At 32.4% G+C, this 23626-nt stretch overlaps 1 protein-coding gene across 1 annotated transcript; it reads left to right on the top strand.

The window, feature by feature from the left end:
* The first annotated feature begins 7424 nt into the window (after positions 1 to 7424).
* Positions 7425 to 9106, top strand: LOC119687127. The gene is made up of 2 exons (XM_038101331.1): positions 7425 to 7579; positions 7631 to 9106. The coding sequence occupies exons 1-2, from the start codon at positions 7538 to 7540 to the stop codon at positions 8951 to 8953; spliced, it is 1365 nt and encodes a 454-aa protein (XP_037957259.1). The 5' UTR covers positions 7425 to 7537; the 3' UTR covers positions 8954 to 9106.
* The last annotated feature ends 14520 nt before the right edge of the window (positions 9107 to 23626 follow it).

Below are 23626 nucleotides of genomic sequence, written 5' to 3'. Positions count from 1 at the left end.
AACCAAAACCATATGGCCATAAAAACATTTTATGGGCTATAAACACTTAAAGAGGCATTAACATGTTGCACGATCGCTATTTAAATGCCGAAACGATCACGTTTGATGGCTTTGAACTTGACGCTCGGTTCGTTGTCAATATTCCTACTGATGACGTTTCGTGTGAAAATAAAATATAAAATATAAAACACAAAACATAAAACATAAAACACAAAACATAAAAATAATTCAATAAATTTAATTAATTAATAACCTAAGAATTATTACGGGATTATTGACCGGACATTGTAGGGACATGAACACTTATCAAAGTTAAGATTTCAATCCAACTGAGACTGCAGATACTGTAGAGAAGAGAGAGAAACTGTATACCATGTGCTTGAAGAATGCCCGGCACAAACGGAAGAAACACCTAGAAGGGTATTTCATGGTTTCATGGATCATAAAGATACAAGACTAGGAAAAGTAAGCTCTATACTGTCTTTCATTAAAGAAATCGCACTTGGAGTAACACTCTAACCCGTGTAAGGGACACAATAGATCTTTTAGGTCGCAGTGCATAATCCCATCTTTTTTTTTTAATAATAATAAATTAATTAATAAAAAATTAATATTTTCTAAAAAAAACAAAACTTATTCATAACAATTAATTTTATGATTATAATAAGGAGATAATTTTTTTGGTACGTTGCATGCTTACTTACTTACGTACTTAGTTGGGCATTATAGACGTGAGTCGTCCTTGACCGCATCGAGTAGCCTCCGCCAGTCAGCCCGATTAGTTGTCTGCTATCGCCAGTTGGTAGTACCGAACGCCCCTAAATCGTTGGTCATCTGATCCTTTCACCGAAGGTGCGGACATCCTCTACTGCGTTTTTCACCTGCGGGTACTGAATCAAATGCTTTTCTAGCCGGAGCACATGCTTCATTCGCACGACATGGCGAAGTCAGCGAAGCCGTTGAATTTTTATGCTTTTAACTATGTCAATCTTGCAATATAACTCATACAGCTCATCGTTCCATTTAATTCGATATTCGTCACCAATCATAAATGAATCATAGATCTTCCGAAGAATTTTTAACTCGAATGGTCCTAATACCTTCTCATCACAGTTGGTAATTGTTACTTATTAAAAGTTTTGCCCGTCTCCTGCTGAACTGTTCTACTCCAGGTCATTGCTGGTTTGCTGCTAATCCTAATCCTAATCCCCTGAAGGTTCCAAGTAAGTACAGCATGCGCGATATTTTTCAATTATTGTCGTATTGATGTCTCTGTCATCAAGCTCAAGCTTGATAATACCTCTGGTATATGACATGTAATCAAGCTAAATTAACTTGGTATTGTGCTGTCCTCTCGGCACAACTGTCTCCTTCATGTTGACCATGCTATCCGCAATGCATAATTCAGGTATACTGAACTAAAAAACGCTCTTTGTAGACACAACCAGCTCAATTGCAAAATTAGGTTGCTTTGCTATAAATAACTCATTTGTCACTTACTCACGTACGCTTTCCCTATCTGGTTTGCAATCTCTTCCTCCCAGAGGGAAAGAATCCGTCTCCTCGAACGTTAGCTTATTTGCGATTGCACCAATTATAAGCGCAAACCTGACGGCAATTAGTTTTCTAACTGTCTTTCTGGACTCAGCCAAAATTACTTGTACCTTCTTTCACTCGCCCGAATTTACTTCACTTGGCTATACAACCTCCCACCTGATATCTCAGCCTCTAACACTTTCCCTGCGGACTTCGTCCAGCCCTTACGCCACAAGTTCTCCTAATAATTCTGTTCTTATTTCAATGAGTGGGACTCTGATCTCTCCAACATCCCTCTTTTCAGCCGCGGCTCTCGTGACCGTGGTTATAGAGTCTACCGGTAGTACTTCATAGTAACCCCACTCCATTCACTAACACCTAATTTCCATGTTTCACGGTCATGCTTTCTGGTTTAGATGAACTAAGGCCGCTAGGTATTAATCCACTTGCTTTAACATCTCTCTCTTGATTATTGAAATGAGGTTGCATCCGCTTGGCGCGGTTGTAATCTTCCATATTCATTTCTGAAATGTGGTTTTAGTGGGCTTATTGCAAAAAAAACCCACTGATCCTTAAAAATAAGAACGCGTTGATTTTACACTTTTTTGTATGGATTTTGTGTGAATTTTATATGAAAAAGGCAGTTCAACTCAACAGGTTTATGAAGATAAGCACGAAAATTAGTTAAATGCGATAGTGTAAACGTTTTATAATTATTAAAGAGTAATGAGTAATAATTATGTTTATTACTATATGTTGAGGTTGGTATAACTACGGATAGAACTGAAGGCGATTAGTCATTATATTTTGTTTGTACGTATTTCTTCAGAGACCAGGAATTCATGATATATAAACACAATGTAAATAAGAAATATTTATTTATTTTTTTTTCTTATTACATTACTAAATTTACATAAAAAAGCATTAAATTATAAAAGTGCGTAAGTAGCGTTTATATGTATTGAGAACATGACTTTAGGCTAACACTAATATGGATGTATATAATAAACAAAGTACATTTTTAATAATTCAAATATTTTATCTAAAAATCAACAAATCATTGTTGCGGTCAAGAAAACTGATATTACAGGCAATCAATATTAACCGAGAACGTTGAGATATAGATACTGGCAACCTGCAATTTAATTGAATAATAAAATTTATTACGTTTATGTGCAAAAAATTCATAATGAGACGAATGAAAAACAAAAACATAAATAACAAAATTAACAAAATTAAAAAAAAAATATAAATAATATTAAAAAAAAAAATTAATAACAAAATTAAAAAAAAAAATAAATAATAAAATTAAAGAAAAAAAAACTTGAAATTCCCAATACCAATTTGTAGGCAATTTTTTAAAATAATTATGTAATCTTTCAGCAACTAAAAACAAAAACAAAAAAAAATCCCGTTTTCAAGGTTGCCCCGCCACTACCATTCTATGCAACACTGCAACATTGTACCAGTTGCACGGTTGCACATTTGCAACCTCAAAACGGAGTACGGGGAGCTAAGTGTACACTGAGCGTATTTGCAAAGTGGCTACTAATTCAATATAAAATGAATAATAAATTTACAATAATTTAAAGAAATAAAAAATTTTAAATATTTACAAAATTAAAATGAAAAAAAAAATTTGGTTTAGGCCACTTTTCAAAAAAGTGGCAGCATTGTCTAGACAACATCTTGGACAATAATGTAGAGCACGATTTTATGGATTGTGTTTCTTTTTTATAACTTTTTAACTGAAGTGAAGACAAAGTGCAACAAGTCTCAATGAGAAAAAAATGTAGTTCATATTATCAACGAACCCGTTGGGTGACCACTAATTTACGGTTTTACGGTTTCGGTAGGTTTCTTCAAATTTTTCTTTTTTTAAGCAATTTTTTTTTTCGAAACCATGTATTGAAAGAGTTTATATGCGAGAGAGAAGGCAAGTGAATTCAGGCGGATGAGCCCCTATAGACGCGAATCGAGCAAGTTAGGGGCGGAGATGATACATAGTATAATTATACATCACGCCTTTAAAATGTATGGTTAAATGTGGTATTTAAAGTATACTATATATATACTACATATATATACATATACTGATTACATATATATATGTAATCAGTGTAAAAAACAACTAATCAAATTACACCGAACTAATATACAAGCTAATACCGGATTCACACGAAAGTTTTATTCATAATTTAAGTTGTCATATTTGTAATTTTGACTGTCTATTGTTGTTGCTTTCAAAAGAAAATGAAAGTTTTTGACAGCTAAAACAACAAACAATTCCAGTATAAGATAGAAAAAATGTTGTGCTTCATCTTAACAAAGCAAGACGGTCGACTAAGCAATGTTTTCCTTGAAATTTTAATGCGTCTATCATATACCATAGTCAGACTAAATTTATTATTATTATTGCTATGGAATGTGGCACTGCGACCGTCGGTTCTATTGTGTCCCCTTCTGGGTTTAGAGAAAATCTCTAAGCCCTGTTCAATTTGTGTCTATTCCGTTTGTGTATAGCGTAGGGCATTCCAATAGTACATGTATGTCTGACTCCTTATTCCTTTCGCAGAATCTATATTTTTATATTTTTATTTACAATGCCCTGTTAGGATTCTTGTGATGATTCTAAGTTTTTCTTTTGATAGGTTCATAAAATCCTGGTATCTCTTATTGTTATAGGTACCAATAAGTGATGTGGATTGTGTTAATCCTGGTATATATATCTAGTAATCCTTTTGGTTGTAGTTCTATGGCCTAATCCACAGAAAATTTTCGGACACATTATAAGAGTGGCTGCTTCTTTCTTGAGTAATTTGTCTACGTTTTCATTCTCGCGTACGCCAATATGTCCCGGTACCCAGAGAATCGACACTTGATTTGATCCACTTCTCAACTTTAGCTTACCAAGGCATTCTTGCACCAGTCTTGAAGTCACCTGATGCGAGCTTAGTGCTTAGTGCTTTGATCACCGCTGTCGGTATTGCGACAGATTGAACGGAATTTTTTCCCTGGTAATTCCGTTCAATATTTATAAGTATGCACTTGAATATTGCGTAAATTTTCGCTTGAAAAAGTGCTGAGAACTATTTTTTCCCAGCACTTCCGAATGCTTTTTGTCTGGTCCGATTAAAAAAGTACTCTTGAAAAAGTAATTTTCAAGAAGACTATCAATGTCACGAGCTCAAAAATCACACGAAGACTTTCCCTTCCTATTTGAAGACAATTCAATTCTAGCTCATAAAGTATTGTCTTATACCATAATTGCTCACCATCAAGTCTACAGCACATGTTTACAATGCAATATTGCAAAATCTCAGCATACAGATTTTAAAGCTTACCTTTTATACGACTCTTATATATGATATGTAAGTGAAAGTAAATCAGGACAGCTGTTCCGATTGTTTTTTTTTTCTTCCGTATGTAAGTCGACACATGCCACAGATATTAAAACTAAATCCGCTCATGTCTGTAAAATACGATTAAGCAACATATGTTCTTGATGAACTTCAGGTGCTTTTTCAATTAGCTTAAACAGAATATAAGTAATATAATCAACAAATAATTAACTTATTAAAAGTGATTAAATTAGTTTTAGTCTGAGGTATATAACACTATATATAATATGTATAAACAAATTTTTATATATTTTTTTTATAGCCACGGTGAAGTAAGTATGTCTACTTTAAGATTTAAAGATACTAAATTAAATAATTGCAGACAATGTATCAGCTTACGACAAATCATTTCTTTTCTTCCGCCTTTATATTATCGGATGAAAGTATTTCCTTCCTTGTTTTAACGACTATTATCTACAAAGCAGGCCACATTATGCTTTGCGCAAAATGCAAGTCATCTCAGAGGTATCTGGAATAAATGGAAGATCAGACCATAAATATCGGAAAAATTTTTAAAGATATTGTATAGCCCCACCAATGTGATAGCCAATAAACCGATGGTTAGGATATGATTTCCGATACTTGAATTATGTGCTCAATGTGACAGTACGAACTAAACTGATATAAGGTGTATTCTTTTCACATGAAAGTTCCAATAGAAATACATTATCATACAATACATTATCGTGAATAAATTTGTTTATATAATTTTCAAACTTCACTAATTAATAATTATCGAATGATGTCTTCCCAGTTACTAATCTGTCATATTTAAATTTACACATTAACACTCTCAATAGTTTTAAATAATGAACAAACTCTTCTGTCGTCTGACTGGAGTTTTCCATTTTCTTTCAAAAATCATTCACAATAGATTAGTTTTGAGATTTGGCATCATTGAAATACGTAGGGCTTAGTCGTTAAGCAGTTTCAAGAAAGTAGGCTTCTTCATGTGTTCTAATGGAACATTCATGTCAAAAGAGTAAGCCTATAGTAATCAATATTTGTTTAGTTTTAATTATATGTTTCTTAGAAGACGATAGTGTTTTTATGACATATTGGTATTAGCGTAAAAGAAATTTGAAAAAAATGGAAATAATGAGTACACCTATTTAGCAATTGAAATATCCAACACATTTCAGCATTAGTCTTGTGTGATTAATCAGAATTCAGACGTGCCGTTTCTTCATGCTAACTTAACTAAATACGTCTTAGAGAATGACTTAACTAACTAACCGATTTATTAAAATCTTCCTAAAATGAGATTCTACTTCCATGTATTTTACTAGAGAAATATTTTCCACTTGACAGTATATCTTTAGTTTCAAATCTATTTCAAACTATTATACTAATAGTTGTGTTTTTTTCTTTCAGAGTAACAAAAAAATAGTCGCAACTTATGAAGGTAACCATTTTCGAAATAAGCCGAACAAAATCTCCATTTTGTCCAGGGTTGCAGAGTTATTTCCTTTGAGACAAGCTTACAAAAGGAAAGGCATTATCTCTCCCGAATAAACACAGATAGATAGTTTATTATTAAAACTGTCTAATGTCAGTAAACTTTGGGAAATTTTTTTTGATGTTTGAAAATATGATTTCAAAAAATTAAATACATTTTAAAAAAGTGATTCTGAACAAAAATATAGTAAATCACTTCCTACATTTAAGTTATATGAATAACTGGACTTCTAAAACCATTCATCGCTGAAGAAGGAAATAGTAAGTACAAACATTTTCCTAACCACATTTAAACTGCACAACAAATTTAAGGTTCTTCTGATAATACTGAACATAGGCCGACTAAATTTTGTCTTGATATTTTTAATAATTAATTATGGTAATTATGGCATTATTTAAGTATTGAACAGAATGCAAACCGGGTCCGATATACGTGTTGAGGTTTTAACTGGTATAAAGCAATGATAATGAATATGAAATTCAATAAGCTTTGGAGATTTATGTAGGTCTTTAAATATGGGCTTTCACGGAAAGGAGGTCTACATTCTAACTGACAGTCAGGCAGCTATTAAAGCTTTTTCAGCAGTCTGTATGTCATCCAGATTAGTGCAAGAATATAGGAAGTTATTATTATACTAAGCGAGAGGTCCAAGGTAACTCAAGTCTGGGAACGGCATTCTAATATTGTGGTAAATGAGCGCGCTGACGAGCTTGCTAGACTTGCTGTCTCTTCCACACATACCCCTATTTCGATCCCTGTCCCTGTCAGCTACGATCGGAGGTTGATCTATGACCAATTTTTGCGACAGGCAAATAGTGAGTGGACCCTTGCTGCCTTAGCATCTAGGTCAAGGACTTCTTGCCCAATACGTGCAATAGTGAAGAACTCATTTCATAAGATCTTTCTCTAAATTCTGTTTTATTTAAATCACATACTCCTATTTTAGTGTCAAATTTTTGACTTCATAAATTAAATTTTTTTTAAAACAGTTTTAAATTTTATCTCATAAAAAATGTTCTCAGTTTAGGGAACGAAAAAACTAGAGAAAACTGCAGTATTAAGAGTTCTATTTCATATAAATTCGCAAATACTATTACTGATTTAATAATTACAACTGAAGGCATTTACTTATTTAAAATATATGGCAATGGAACACTACAACGTAGAACGTGATTGGATTGAGGTAAGTCTTAATACATTCAAAACATTCCTCAAATATTATATATACTTTTAGTTCATCGAAGATCATGAAAATGAAGAAGTATTCGTTACCACTGAAGATCAATTCACTGGACTATCTTACTTCGCTAATCCCCGACTTTATGTTGGGTTCCATTTAAATGATGGTATTAAAAAGTTGCTATCAATGTCAAGAAGAGAGTTGGAGGAGTACAACGTAGGTGAGGCTTTGAAGGATCTTTGTATGACGGACCAATGGAACACATGCTTTCAACATGAAAACGCAGACGTTCAAAATGAAAGTATAATTGTAATTTTAAAGTTGGCTAACAAAATATTCAATTCTTCCCTGCGTACTTCGGAAACTAATGATGAATCATCCATTGAATTTATCGATATTTATGACGTTGAGGGAATTATATACGGCATCGTTGGCCAAGCTTTGCGCAAAACACTAATGAAGGGTAAACAGTTCGTCAGTTATATGGTTAACCATCAACGACTTGTTACGTTACTAATGCCCCTGGTCAGATCTAATCAATCAAGGAAGTTTCAGAAGACAATAATTCATGTAATTTTTTTTATCGCTGAGCATAATATTTCTGTGTCAAATGAAGTGGATGAAAATATGGCAGTCTTATTTAAATCATTGCTAATTTATGTGGACAAAGAGGTGGCTCTGTATATTCTAGAAATTGTTGGTAATTTTCTTAGCAAGCCACGTGTTTTATTGACAATAGTCAAAATTGGTTTAATGAGTGACGTTATTCTACTTTTCGCACATAGAACGAATGTAGTCAAAGTCAAGGCGTTAAAACTTATTGCAAAAGTTACTGCTAATAAATATGTTCAAGTATATCCGGAGTTGCTTCACATCCCCATTGCCTACGCTTATAAGTTACTGGTGCATCCACATAAAGAGATGCGCAAGTACTCCTTTTGCATTCTATTGAATTTAACTTCTCTCAACAATGGAGTTGTCGGAGCTATTGTCGGTACCTGTCTAATACCACAAATTCTGAAAGGACTTAATCAATATATTGTACCGGTTAAACATCTTGCAGCTCGAGTTCTATATAATGTAACACGTTATGGTGGCGAAGCTGATACGATTTTGCTAATTGAGCAGAACCATATTATGGAAGAATTGTGTCACTTATTATCGTCGAAGGATAACGAGCTAGTATATATACTGTTAAAGGTGTTGGAGAATATGTTGAGCAAATGTATATACGAAACAAGCTTCGATTTGGAAAGGTTCAATGGATTTGAAGAACTGTATCGCCTTCAACGTATAAACGACCAGCGTATCACGTCCATCGTTAATTTTATTTTTGAACATTACTTTTACAACTTTTGGTGGGATTCCCATATCTGATTTCTCATCATTGTTTAATATAAAGACGCTTTTTCGAAATCAAATTTGGAGAAAAATAACTTTCGCTAATTACGAAAATTTTTCTTAAAAACTATTCAAAATTTTTATTGCAAATTTTTTCTGTTGCATAAAATCTTTTGTGAAGAATTCATGTAATGCATTTTCTGTAATTAAATTTAATTAGTGTAAATTAAATACATTATTCAACAAGTGTTACAAAAGAATGTACATCCTTTAATTTACATAAGAGCTTTTTGAAATACTAACTTAGAATTGGTTAGTGCCTTGGGTTTAGCTATTCTTAAAAAATTTTTGTTCTTTTAAATAATGAATCATTAAAAAATTAAATATAAAATATTATATATAAAATTTTTTTCAGATATGCTAGCAAATTTATTCTTCTATTTAAATTTTTTTTAAATACTGAAAGCAATAGTACCGATAATCCTAATCATTATCTTATTGTACTAATTCTCTTTATGGCACTAATTCTGAAAAGAATTTACCCATATCACTATATCGTCACAAAAATTATATACATTTCCATTGCGTACTGATTAATGGAACTTTATGCCCGTATTTTCTGGTTTAATGTTCATTGGTACAAGTTTAAAATTAAGATGCACTTATTGACATTAATGCAGTTTATTACTACCAACTCAACCAGCTCAGAGATATTATTGGTTAAGAGTGTTGATGTACTAAAGAAGGGTCTTATCAATGAAGATTGCGTACGTTCAACGTGTGACTTTCTTGCACATTGAACCAAGAGCATAGTTTGCACTAAAAGCACCCAAATCGATCACTCAATTGATAACCAAATTTCATTTCTATTTGTTTAAGAACACTTCAAAATTTAGTTTAAAAAATTAGTCATCTAAAAAATTGCAATTAATTATATATATGAAGAGATTTTCCAAAAGTAGTGAACTACTACCACAACAATTATTTTTATATTATTTCAATTAATTAAACTTTTGGCTGACCATATAGCTGTTTCGAATATTGCCAAATACCCATCATCAGTGGTCTTGGAAATAATTCTTGTATTTAATTATTCGTAAATAATTTTTTGAGACTGCAAGTACTACGGATTGAACTCGTGCCCTGCAAAATTTGAAGCTCAGAGTCAGCGCTTCATTAGCCAACTAAGCCAAAGCCGTACTTAACTTATATGCTCGCACCTTTTTCTGGAGTTTTGTTAATTTTGCTGTGTTTATATAAGAACGAAATCATAAACTAGCTGTAAAATAATTGAAATGATTAATTATACATTTGTATTTTCAATTCGATTCGAGTTCGATTGCTGGTACTTGCAGTCTCAAAAAGTCTCTTAGTCTCTTATTTATTTAAATGTAAGAATTATTTACAAGACCAGTGATGATGGACAATACTCGAAACAGCTGTATGTTCAGCCATAGATTCAATTAATTAAAATAACATAAAATAAATTTTTGTTGTTGTGGTTTCACTACTGTTCGAAAAACCTTTTTATTTTTAATTGTTAAATTACGATATTATTCTGTTTGGAGTGGCATTATTTGTTGCATGTTTTATATATTCTATTTTATGTATAGAATTATATATGTAATTATTATTTATATAAATAATTTTATTTTTAAGTACATAAATCCATATTTATAACTATAATTTGTACTGACGTCTCGGTACCGATTGTATATAAGTGTTTCCTTAAAATGAGTAGAGTACATTAAAATTTCTTTTAATTTGTTAGTTTGTGAGCAACGATATTTAATTTCGAATTTTATACCATAAATCCCCCTGTATTTGTAACTGCAGCTGCTGCTGCTACAAGTAAAGGCATAAACAGATTACAGTACTTATACCAAATATATTCAAAATTTCGATTTCATCAGCTCACATCAATTGAACAACCACATTAGATAAGTAAAGCAACAGTGCACTGAAGTAGAGTGCACTTTCGACTCCAACAACAAAACCTACTATTCGAATATCAAAGGTTCAACATTACTGCAGTGCTGAGCAGTAATGTTAAGAATTTACATTATTGACTACACTATCTGCTATGCTGAAGCTCAATTCTTGTTTTAAGTGTTGCAGAATAACCACATGGAGATTAAGTGCGACTTTCTAGCACTCCTACTCTACTACCCAACTTATACGTCCATGCATCCACTTCCGCTTGCCACTGCAGCTCGACTACTGCACAAACATCAATTAATTAATTGACTAAACACTGAGCATGGCATGCCGGGTCTGTTACATGTTCAGTATTTAGTCAACAACTATAAATGTCAAAAAATTTACATAAAACTCATAAATTAATAAAATATTTTTTAAATTTTCAACCAGTCGAAGGCATCTAATGAATTCAGGAATAAATAATGAAATCGGCTTCGGCCATCGGTTGATGGCAAATAGCAAAGTTTCGATTTTTGTTCCGATATTTCATTTGAAATTAGTAGATTGGACCTAGCTACGGAAAATATTTTTGTTTGTCATTTTGCTACAAATACAATACATATTTTCATAAATTCATAAAATTCATGATGCGGTAGGTTGGAACAAACATTTCATTACTAAATATTATTTGAGAGCACACATATCACTATGAATTCAAAATATTACAACAAAACACCTATGAAGGTATTGATTTACATTGCGATTTTATAGAAGTTTCGTGCTTAAATATTAATATTATGAAGGTATTGATTTACATTGCGATTTTATAGAAGTTTCGTGCTTAAATATTAAGCGTCATATCATAATGATTAAATAACAGAAGTCTTGATTGTCGTCAGACCAGAACAGGCCTGTATTTTGGCCTATTCTGACAATTGATGAAAATATTCCGATGTTTCTATTATGGACATGATCTTAGTTTTCTTACTCACTTGAAAATATTTTTATTACTCTTCCATCTATTTATATATACAACACCTAAATATTCCTAGACATATATATTTTGTTAAGAAAGATAATGTGGACAATAAAAAAGGGGTCTTAAATGCGAACCTATCGATTTCGCGATTTCGATATTTTCCGTTTCTTCCGATTCCGTTTAAATAAAACACACTTTTGATCAACATATAGACTGAATTTTTATTTTCATATATATTTCAACAAACTTTGCCATTAGATATAAACATAACATCATTAAAATGAGACATCTTGCTTACTAAATCTTTTTGAGGTAATTTACGATAATACTGCAATTCTTCAACCACACTTTAAAGAATGTTCATTTTCAAGGTGTGTAAAATTTGACGCTCAATGCTTTGCGTGACCTCACAAAAAGAAGTCTAATGGTACTTATGGTGGGATGTTGGAACAACGCACCATCCAACAAGTGGCCCCACTGAAGTGAAGGATTAGCCAAAGTAGACCACGAAACTACTTGGATCCTTTTTCGTCCTTCTATTCTCTGATGTTGTTATTGAGTTAAATCTGGAGTGGCTTCCGTTCGCATAACTACATCTCTTGTTAATGCAAGTAGCTCATTTAGCTTGAGGTTACCTGCCAAGTCATCACCAACCCAATGGTGTCCCAAGACAGTCTTCCTGCTACTTGCCAATGCTGGACATTGGCACAATATATGCACCGCTGTTTTCTTTTCTTCTAGACATAGTCTGCAAGTGGCTTCCTCAGCAAGAGTTATCTTTTTGAGGTGATACTTGAAGTTGCCATGTCCAGTAATTAGTGAGGTCAGCCAGCTTAGGGTGCTTCGCCGATAGTTAAGCACTTTTATTGTTTCCCTGACTTACGGTTTCGGCAACATGAGTTTGGTCTGTGTACAAGTGATCAACTCACTTCATTTATTGAGATGAAGTAAGGGTATACATTTAAAGACATAGGCTGTCATCATGTTGTAACCCAACAGTACGAATACAGGTCTGCCAAAAATTCTTTAATTAAAATAATATAAAAAAAATAATAATAGTTTTTGTTGTTGTAGTTCACTAGTTTTCGAAAACTTTTTTATAAAATTTTATTTAACTGCAATTTAGTTATATTATTAATATTATAACACTTTTCTGTTATATAATATATTTCTTCAAAAACACACCTCTTTAATGCTGAATATTGAATATGAAACCCAATTACCCATGCGATTGTTTCTTTTCGGATCCTATATTCCATAAATAACTTAATACATTTAATGCAATAAATTTATTGCTCTCCAGCATAGTATGTTATTTGTGCCCTATAAAAAAATAGATTATTTATCTTCCATAAAAGTGAATGATACTGTGAAACTATGATGTTACTCTCAAAGCATATTTTCCACAATATTAATATTAATTAAGTAAACTTAAAATATTTTCTAATAAAATCATCAATTGAGAATTTTCAAACAGCATTCTTCGCCCCATTTCACCGTCGCGTTCTGCTGCTACTGCCCCTATGAGTACGCCTAAGTAGGCGTGGGAGCTATCAAAATTTCTTCGCGCGAAAATTAACGCATAAACAGTTTTAAATTTAGATTTTTGCACGATTTTCTTCGCTATTAGCCAGGAATTGCTTTTGATTTTTATGCTTAACACCTTTTTATTTACAAAATATTTATAGGCTTGAAATCGTTAAAATAATAAACAATTTAAAATTAATTACAAAAATCAGTGTAAACAAAATTGTTAGTTTTAATGAGGTTTAAAATCTAATAAACATCAGCCATCGCTTATTGATGTTTGCCGCCATAAAGAAAACAAACTTCCCGGAATCTATTTACAAAGCAAATACTTTGACTAAATCAGAAAATAAACAAAGTTTATAAATTAAATTGCCCCAAAAAATAAACGAAAGTTGAACATTTTGGCACAAAATGTCAAGAGTACCTAAAGGCACTGCACAATACACAACGCAACACACAACACTACACAACAGAACACAACAGAACTCAACAGAACTCAGCACGGTACGGCGCAGAGATAGATTTTATGATAGGCGATGTAGTCAGTGATAACCTAAATGCCTTCAATTATAGCATTTGGAAGGCATTGAGATGGGTGCGAGTGGAAGCCATTATAGGGGTAAGAAAAGATATAGCATATTAAAATATAAAATTATATAAATATTTAAATAAAGTCAAAAAAATATAAAACAATTAAAAAAACAAAAAACCAAAAAAAAAAAAAAAACATAAACAAATATGAACACTAAATAATTGTAAAAAACTGAAATAAATACAAAAAAGAGCAATCCTATTAACTATAGGATTTCAAATAGATATAACATAAAAACTATTTTAGTCAAGAAGTCGGATGCTCTTCAATGCTGCAATAGATAGTCTCAAGGTATTACTAATTTTTTAAGTGCTTCTTCTAATTTAAAGTATATAGATACTAACAAGCAATTATATTTGTGTAAATAAAAGATAATAAAAATAAAAATAATAAAGTCAAATGTATATATAGCCGAATCCCTATAATTCGAAATCGCAGGAATACAGCATTTTTTAAGCATTAGATGGGTTTTCGAATTATCGAGGTTTCGATTTAACGAGGTTAGAAAAGAAGAAAATACGAATTAATAGTGCTTTTACATTTCAATTGATTTCCACATATTTTATATATAATTTTATTTGAACTAAATAATTTAATATACACCCTATATACTATGAATTTAATAAGAAAATAAAAACATATAAAATTATATAGAGAAAGATCAAGTTTTAACTTTAAAAAAGTCGGTAGCCAAGTCAGGATTGACGGCCAGGAAGGTGTATTTGTTGCGGTGTGTTTGGTGAAATTAGCAGAGAATTATTTATTATGAACTGCTCCCCTACTCTTAACTTTGAAGACAGCAGTCGCTCAGAAACGATCAGCTTTGAACAACAGGACATGATTTGTGTCCCCTGAAAACACACATCGATTTTAATTCGCCAAAAGCTCCGGGAGCTTGTTTGAGAATTTCTAATGCATCCACTTTTTAGTCAAGACTTGGTAAGACTTGGACTATCTCAAATTTTTTCCAATAGGCACGATGACTTCTATGAGAGAAGCATAATGTAATAACTTTTAAAATGGCAATAAGTTATAGAATAAAATGGCGCATATTTGAGCTAGATCGGAGCTAGATGGTAAAAATACTTCAATTTGATGGAAAAAAAAAATTGATTTCTTTTTATTACAAACCGACAGCTGTATGCCATATGTTCAGTCCGGCTTAAGCTTTGTTTATATAATAGTAAAACAAAATTTTTACATTTGTCTTTTTCAATAGAACTTCAGGACAAGCGTTATATCGAAACATAGAAATGGATTTGGAATATTCATATATAGGCATAAAACACTGTAATCAAAAACAGTATGTAATTGTTTATAATTTTTAAAATATTCATTTATACTTCCAAATCTATTTCACAGTCTTCTAAGTATTCCCCTCGCAAAGCTTACCTTTTCCAATCTTAACAATTATTGTTGAATTCGATTTCCGGGATGAATCGCGTTCATTTATTTTAGCTGTCAAAAATTTTCATTTTGCATTGAAAGCAACAACAATTGACAGCTAAAATTACAAACAAAACTCTCGTGTGAATCCAGTATTATGCACTGTATTTGCCTCTGCGATTACTGCATGTTCACAAACCTCAGAAAAATGCTCCAATGAAAAAGATTGGGCTCCGATGAAAAAGTCATCGTCTTAGCTGATCATTTAACAATAAAAGTATCAAAGTGTTCGTTAAATGAGACGATACGAGAGACGTTAGCTGCAGACTTTGTTACGAAGGGGAGGAAACGGCAGAACACATTCTGTGTCACTGTGATAGTCCCGCCCGACTCGAATCTCGAGACTTTGATACTTATCAACTGCCTATCCACTTATAACGGAATTTGGAAATACCTCTCTAAAGGACATAATGACGTTTTGAACTGCTACCCATCTATGGAACTAAAGTGCTTTTGTCACAATAATCCCCAAAGGTTGCAGAGACATGGTGACAAGTTCCCAACCTGTTTAAAATCTAATCTAATCTAATCTAGTTAAGCGATGTTGCTGGTAACTCTTAAATCAAAAATTCAACATATGGGTTTTTGATAAACGCCTCAATATGTAAGTAAAAAAACCTCTTAATTTAATTTGTCATTAGTTTTAGTTAAGAGGTTGTTTAATATATGTATAATAACTGTTTCACTTTATCTTAATTAATTCCTATAATTGACTTTTATGTGTTAAAATAGTGTTAATTTTGTGTATATGCAAATATATGTATTGTATATGCAACCGCTCCAATGTCTATGTATGCATATTTAGATATATACTTCCTATGGATATAATGTAGGATCTCATGGAGATTTATAGCGCATTCTGTTTACGTCCGTATATGCAATGGCAAATTTAAATTTAATTTACTAAAAGTTAACCAAACTCTTATAAATCACCCTCCGCTGACAGCTTAACCTTAATTTGTTGGCATATTACAAACAATGAATGAAAAAGCAAAAACATAAAGAAAATGGATGGATTATAAATTACCAAAATTGATTTTCGGTAGTTGCTACTGACGGATACATAATTTGGCTAAAAAGCTAAAAATATACATATATAAAGAAGAAAAAATATGAAAGCGAACTAAACCAGGAACAGAGAACAACAATTTCACTCTGCAGGGCTCTACCCAAAAAACAATTCCTCACACTCCAACTCTTTTAATGTATGGGATGGATTGGGGGGTAAGGTATGAATGAATGAACCATTCGAAATTAATTCCAAAATATGCGACAAATGACGACGTTGAAATTGAAATTGGTGTGATATTATATGTTCTGCTCTGTCTGCTATTCTGTGGTCGAGTTGATGTGTGGACTGAATACAGAGCATTTGTGTGTTGAATGATGAAATGATAAAATCCCTTTCCAATGGGTGTGTGTCCATATGTGCAATTCGTATGAAAATGTACTCATACAAAGGCATTTAGTGAAAAGCCTGGTGCGATAAAAATGACTTGAAGACTAACATTGTTTCATGCATGACAGACATGATAAAGTGGGAATGGGAATCAATGCACTCCTCCAGACCTGGCCATGTCAAAATGCGTGCGGATCATGTTTTTGAATACTTAAACATATTGAAAACAATTGCTGGGAAATACGAACAATTTATTCTGCATTTTAATGACAATGCCATACAAGCAATCAATGGAATATTTATTGAATTATATCGATGATAAGTAGAATTAATAACGAAGTCGTGTTAACCAAATATTTTTAAGTGCCTTTTGTATATGAACCACAATATATGAATTACTGCATTCACACATAAACATATTTTGCGATTAAAAATACTCAATGACAAGAATTATCTATAAATAAAAATTAAATTTTATATACTTTAATAAAAATAAATAGATGATGACTTGTGCGTCAAGTCATCACTATGACTCCGATTTGAATCTCCCACCATGATGCTGAATCATACGATGATGCTAAAGAGAACGGCTGGGACGGCCGGTTCCGGAGCCACTCGTCAAAGACGACCAAGTGCCGTTCGACCACCCCCAAAGGGACTTCACAAGCAGGTCCCGGCGGGTTACAACAACAACAACATGACGCTAAAGATATGTAGTACGAATCTGATTATTTGGCTCTAAATGTTTTTACTCCTTATCAGAGAACATTACTAAAACGTAATCGGCTCCAAATTATGAAATATTAATATTTCCCTACACAGACCTGACGGTGCTTCTATGAAACCTTCCGTTTTAGTAGTTGCCACTGCCAGTCATATGAAAGGCAAATAGGAATTAGTCTCATATTTCTTCATCAAGATCAGATCAAGAGCTTTATGACCTCTTTACTCCACATATAGAATTCCTGACTTGGTACATAGAAATAAACCGGAAGTGCTTAATATAAGTTAATATCTGTCCTACCGAGACACTAGAAAATAGAACAACATGAAGCCAGACTCGGTCTGCCCTGTCGTACTCGTGCAGTATATGTTTACAGGCATTTGAAAAGGAAATACAGGAGCACCTGTCTATGTCTATGTCCAGGCTTGTCCAGAATCAGGCTAAAGCTATCGGGCTTCCAATTCGATATCAAAGTAGCGTTTTTAGCTAATTTAGAAATACTCACTCCGATGATGTGGGAGGTTCACATATAACGCACACATACACACGCATATATGTTTGCCATATATGACTTGACTTGATATATATATATATACAGTTTTCCAGTTGAAAAGTGGTATTTAAAGATGTTCACGGTCTTTGATACTGCGTCCGTATGTTGAAGCAAATTTGCAAAACAATTGAACAAAACATTAGTCTAAAAAGGCTCTTTATTATTATTTGTAAGGTAAAATTTTCTAATCCATTCACATTTGATAATTTAATTTAATTTAAATTTATTTTTATAAACAAATTTATTCTTATTTTGAGGCTAGTTGAGTCTCTCTATTACTCTCTATTAACAGCAAGGTTTCTTCATAACCCCTCTCTACGCCTTAACTGGTTATTGTTTATCATTTCATCAGACTAAACAATAATTGACCTTAGCCTATAACTATTCTGAGATTCGATAACGGGTTGTTGGTAAGCCTGTCAGTTTTTATAAATTATTTCAGGGCTTTACCCTATATGTATTTTTGGGTTGGATCAATCTTGAGGTCTCTAAGGATGTCATTCGTCCTAATGTACCATGGTATTTTGAAAAGTCTTCTCAGAGCCTGACTTTGTGCAATTTCTAGCTGGTGAATAGTAGCGTTTGAGGCCTTGCTTGATGCTACACATCCATATAGAAGTGACGGTCAAATTATATTAGCTTCCTGTGCTTAGCATTGAGATTTTCATTTTTGAATAGCGGTTGGAGGTGATGAAGAATTTCGTTACAAATTTCTTTCTACTTGTTTAAAGAGAAACAAAATTTATCATTTAAAGACCACAAAAAAAGAGAAAAAACAAGAAAAGGGTAAAAAAAATTAAATGAGTGCTTGGCGAAGATGGCACAACTTTCAATCGAAGGCGTCCGCTATGCAAGACATGGATGCATCCAGACTTCGAGACATGGGCGCAAATTGTCTTTGAAGACCTTTGGCTAATTTGTTCGAAAATTTCTTCGAATGTTGTCATACATTTGGATCGAATCCTTCTTCAGGCATGTATCAATGTCTTCAAGACATCGTCGATGACGGATCGTCCCATTTCCTACTGGGTATATATATAAATATATATTTACATGGATTTACAAGTTTTTATGTATTTACATCTTTATGTGAATTTACATGTATGTATATATATACATGCTTGTATGTACACATTCTAAAGCGGTTTTTGAAAAATGCCATTTTTTAATAACTTACCATGCTGAACCGAAACAAATTCAAATAAATTTATTTAATTTTTTGTCACATAATGCGCTTTTATGCATTCGCGAAAACGTCATCATTAGAGTTTAGTTATTGAATGTGAAGCGAGTTGCATAAATAAATAAATGCAAAAAAAAATAAATTAAGAAAAAAAATTGCCTAATCGATTCTCAAGGAGAACCAGAATTACACACAAAATGCACAAAATGCACAAAACCAATTAGAAAAATATTTCAATTGCAGCGAAAATTCAAAAACGATTTCATTTGTGATAAAAAAAAAACTGTTCGCTGGTTTTTTTTAAAGGCAAAATAAAAAAAGGCAAAAAAAGCAGGCACAGTGAAATACGATTACAAAATTAATGACGACAATAGTAAACTTTAAAAATGTATAGAAATTAATTTTGCTACAACAAAAAAGTGCAAAAATTAATTAATTAAAATAATATAACATTTGTTAAATAAATCAATAATAATGCACAATTATAAGTAACTAAAGCTCAACTAATAGCTCAGCCAATGATGACTACGACAGCAGCAACTGCAGCAGCAGCAGCAGCAGCAGCAGCAGCAACATTGGTTAAAGACACTGTGCTGCGATTATGACGGTGTTTGTCTATAACTGCGTTAACTGCGCAGTCAAATTGACAAAATGAAATTGAAACGTTTATGTTGTTTTTATTAAATCTGCAGCTGTTGTTATTTTTGTTATTGCTGCTGTAATTACAATTACAATACTGTGCAAATTATATGAATTGCAAATGTTTTCACATTTGTTGGTGCGCTGTTGTTGTGTTTGTTGTTCTTGCTCTGCTGTTTTGGTGTTGTTAGCACATTAAAAGACACAAAAACAAAACACAAAAAACAAAAAACAAAAAAAATGGCGCTGAAAGCATTTAAAGTTTTGTAAGTGGAACGATCATATTCAGTGTTAATGGTACAAGAGCGAACAAGAAACACAGTTGGGTACTGAGGGCCATTGCACTGCGGGGGTGTGAAGTGTGCGAGCGAGTGCTGCTGCAGCAATCAAGTGAAGTAATGTTTCCAATTAATTAAAATTGTTGCACTCAGAAATTAAAATTGTTTTTGTTTTGGATTTGTGTGTTTTTTTTTTTTTTTTATTTTTTTTTATGTTTTTTGTTTGATTCTGTTTCTAGTATATACTACGTACATACATTTTGGATTTTTTAAATTTATTTATGCATTAAAATTCTTGTTTTTGTTTTTTTTGCCCATTTATATGTTTCTGTTCATTAGATTTTGGATGAGCTTTGCTTGTTGGAAAGAAAATTTCTGTTCTGCTGTACAGCAGCGAAACAGGCTAACAAGCACTCATAAGTGAAGAAAGGATGATGTGATGAAATCACTTTGAATTCATGTTCAGAGAAAAAAAACAAAGAAGAAGGATAAGACGAAGAGAATAACTAAATTGAAGCATTTGCATTTGGCAGTGAAAAATGGACTAAAAAGCAAGCAAATAAAGAAAATGAAAATTTTAGTTTTACTATAAAGGAATTTCAATTTATTTTGTGTTAATTTTTCCCAAGATTTGTTTATTTAATTTAATAATCTTCTCTTAGCCTCTCTTAGATCAAAGCTGGTCATTTACAAAGAAAGTAACTTAATGTATCTCATCCGTCTGCAAGTAGAGACACCATCCTGTGAAGCTAGTACTAGCGTAGGCCATAATAACCCATTTAGAAAGAATATAACTTAGGGTATCTCTCATCCGCTTCCAAGTAGAGACACCAACTTGTTAAGATAGCAGTAAAGGCCATAATAACCCGTTTATAAAAAATGTAACTTAAGGTATCTCTCATCCGCTTTCAAGTAGAGACACTATCCTCTTAAAATAGAAGTAGTGCAGGCAATTATAACCCATTTACGAAGAATGTAACTTAAGGTATCATCCAAGTAGAAACACCATCCTGTTAAGATTCTCGTGCTGCATACCATAATAACACGTTTATAAAGAATGTAACTTAAGGTATCTCTCATCCGCTTCCAAGTAGAGACACCAACCTGTTAAGATAGTAGTAGCGCAGATCATAATAACCCACTTACAAACAATGTAACTTGAGGTTTCACTTATTCGCCTCCAAGTAGAGACACCATAGGCAAATAGAGAGTGGACCCTTACTGTCTCAGCAGCCAGGTCAAGGGCTACTTGGCCCATCTATTCCAAATATAGAACCTCTGACTTAATCTGTAGAAACAAATCTGAGGTTTCTAAGCTAATATCTGTCTTTACGGGTCACTGGTCCATAGGACGGCATGGAGCTAGACTTGGCCTTCCCTGTGGTACCTCATGTAGTGCGTGTCTACCAATACTTGAAGAAATGACACCAGAACACCTGATGTGTTTTTGTCCGGGTCTGGCCAGAATTAGGTTCAAGTTTCTAGTGGCCCCTTTCTTCAACTCACTTAGCGATATGTCCAGCATCAGCATTAGCCAAATTCTTACCTTTGCTAATGCCTCTGGTTGGTTCTAGTTTGACCCTCTATCTACTATCCACTATTACGAGGTTTTTGTGGACTCAAAACGACTTTCATCCTTAGCTATTTGAGGAGGATTCGTCCTCCCTCCACCACAACTAACTAGAGACACCATCCTGTTATGATAGTAGTAGTACACGCCATAACAGCCCATTAGATAACCTAACTATATGCTCAGCCAGTTACTGCAGACATTTTAACTCTGGACAAGAATCGGAAATCCCGACCTAGCAATCTTCACGAGCTCAGATCAAAGCCATACAGTAACTAAGAATGTTGCAAATAAAAGCGGTTTACCTAAAGTTCAATATCAGATATGAAAATATTGTTCACTGTTATTATTTGGGGTATAGACAATAATGTAGCGTATGTTATAGACAATGTAGCCATCATATTTCGATCTCAAAATGTAAAAATATTTTCTTGTAGTCTTGGTTTTTTTTTTTGTTTGTAAAAAATAAATTAAATTAAAAAAATATATTTTTCTCAATGAAAATTTTCATTCATAAAAATGAAGAACAGACATTTTTTTTGCAGCATAATAATTAATATTATTTCATTAACACCAAGCATATTTATTTAAATGTTGAGATATCTTACTAAATAGAAAAATATTTTTTACGGACAGAAATGTCTGACATATTTGTCAAGAAGCCAATATTTAAATTTAAAAGAAAGCTTGAAAATTGTTGTTAAATTTCTCTTCCAATAGAATTAATTATATTCATTTATTAATATGGGTGGCAGATGATGATGGAAAACTATTCACAGAACTTTAGATCGCGACGATCAATTCAGTTTAAAGGATGTTCAGCTGCTACGAACCCCGCGGCGTTCATGAGATGAGAAGACTTAGTGGATGCTTTTTGGGTACTGCAGTTAAAATTATAGTCTTCTTAGAATTTTATAATGATCTTGGTTTTTAGAACATATATGTTGTATTTTTTATTTTGTGCTACCAATTTTATTCTATTCGGACTATTCGAACTTTTTTCGCAATTGCAGTTTTTTTCCACTAGTTATCATGTGTGCTATCATACCATAGCTGTCAGTCACTGTCAGTTTCTTTATAATGTCCTAAGATCTAAGACATAATACATTTGCTCACGCTGTACTGTTGAAGGTGAGCGGGTCTTGAAATATCTACTTGCAAGTTTCCGCTCAAAATAACCGTAAAGTATTTCACAGGAACATTTACGTGTAAAAAAAAAATAAAAGAATATATATAAAAAATATATGAAAAAAAAAATATAAAAAAACATATATGAATTACAAAGAAAGTAAAAATAATAGATAAATAAAAATTTATATTAATAAAAAAAAATCTTGGACAAAATTTTTTCCAAAAACTGAGATGCAAGCTCTTCTACAAACTTTTAAATAATAAAACCGGGCGAAATAATAGTTTGAGAAAAAATGATAAACAAATACTATTTAATAATAATATTCTAAAAATTAATTACTCTTTATATGTATATCCACTATTTTTGAAAGAATGTTAATTTTGTAGTGTTGTAAGTATGTACTGGACGAAAGTGTTATCACAGATAAGAAACCATCCATACGTTAGGCTTAAAGAATCAATTTAAATGTAGCGAAGATCTCTTTACTGTCGTTATACAATATAGGTATACGAAACTTTCAATCAATAGAATATTTCAAGCCCACTGTAAAATAACTTTAGATGTAGTAATTTTTATATTCGAATGAAAGGCTTCAAGTTGATAGAGTGTGTCATATATTTGTTAGCTTTAAAACCAACTGCTGCGTTCCTGGGAAGCTTTGTTTCATATTTTCACCTATTGCGTACATTAGAACCCACTTCCACTTTTTACAGACGTTACCCAGTTTTAATAAAATCGAAAGTATGGAATGAAAATTTTTCAAT

This window comes from Teleopsis dalmanni, chromosome X, assembly GCF_002237135.1.
Source record: "Teleopsis dalmanni isolate 2A chromosome X, ASM223713v2, whole genome shotgun sequence".
Lineage (NCBI taxonomy): Eukaryota > Metazoa > Arthropoda > Insecta > Diptera > Diopsidae > Teleopsis > Teleopsis dalmanni.
The sequence above is the reverse complement of the archived record's forward strand: the minus strand, read 5'-3'. Positions and strand labels throughout refer to the sequence as shown.

Bases quoted from the DNA above. Each gene is read 5' to 3' on its own strand.
- LOC119687127 (XM_038101331.1), top strand. From the start codon at position 7,538: ATGGCAATGGAACACTACAACGTAGAACGTGATTGGATTGAG. The intron at 7,580-7,630 runs GTAAGTCTTAAT...ATATACTTTTAG, and splicing joins TAGAACGTGATTGGATTGAG to TTCATCGAAGATCATGAAAA.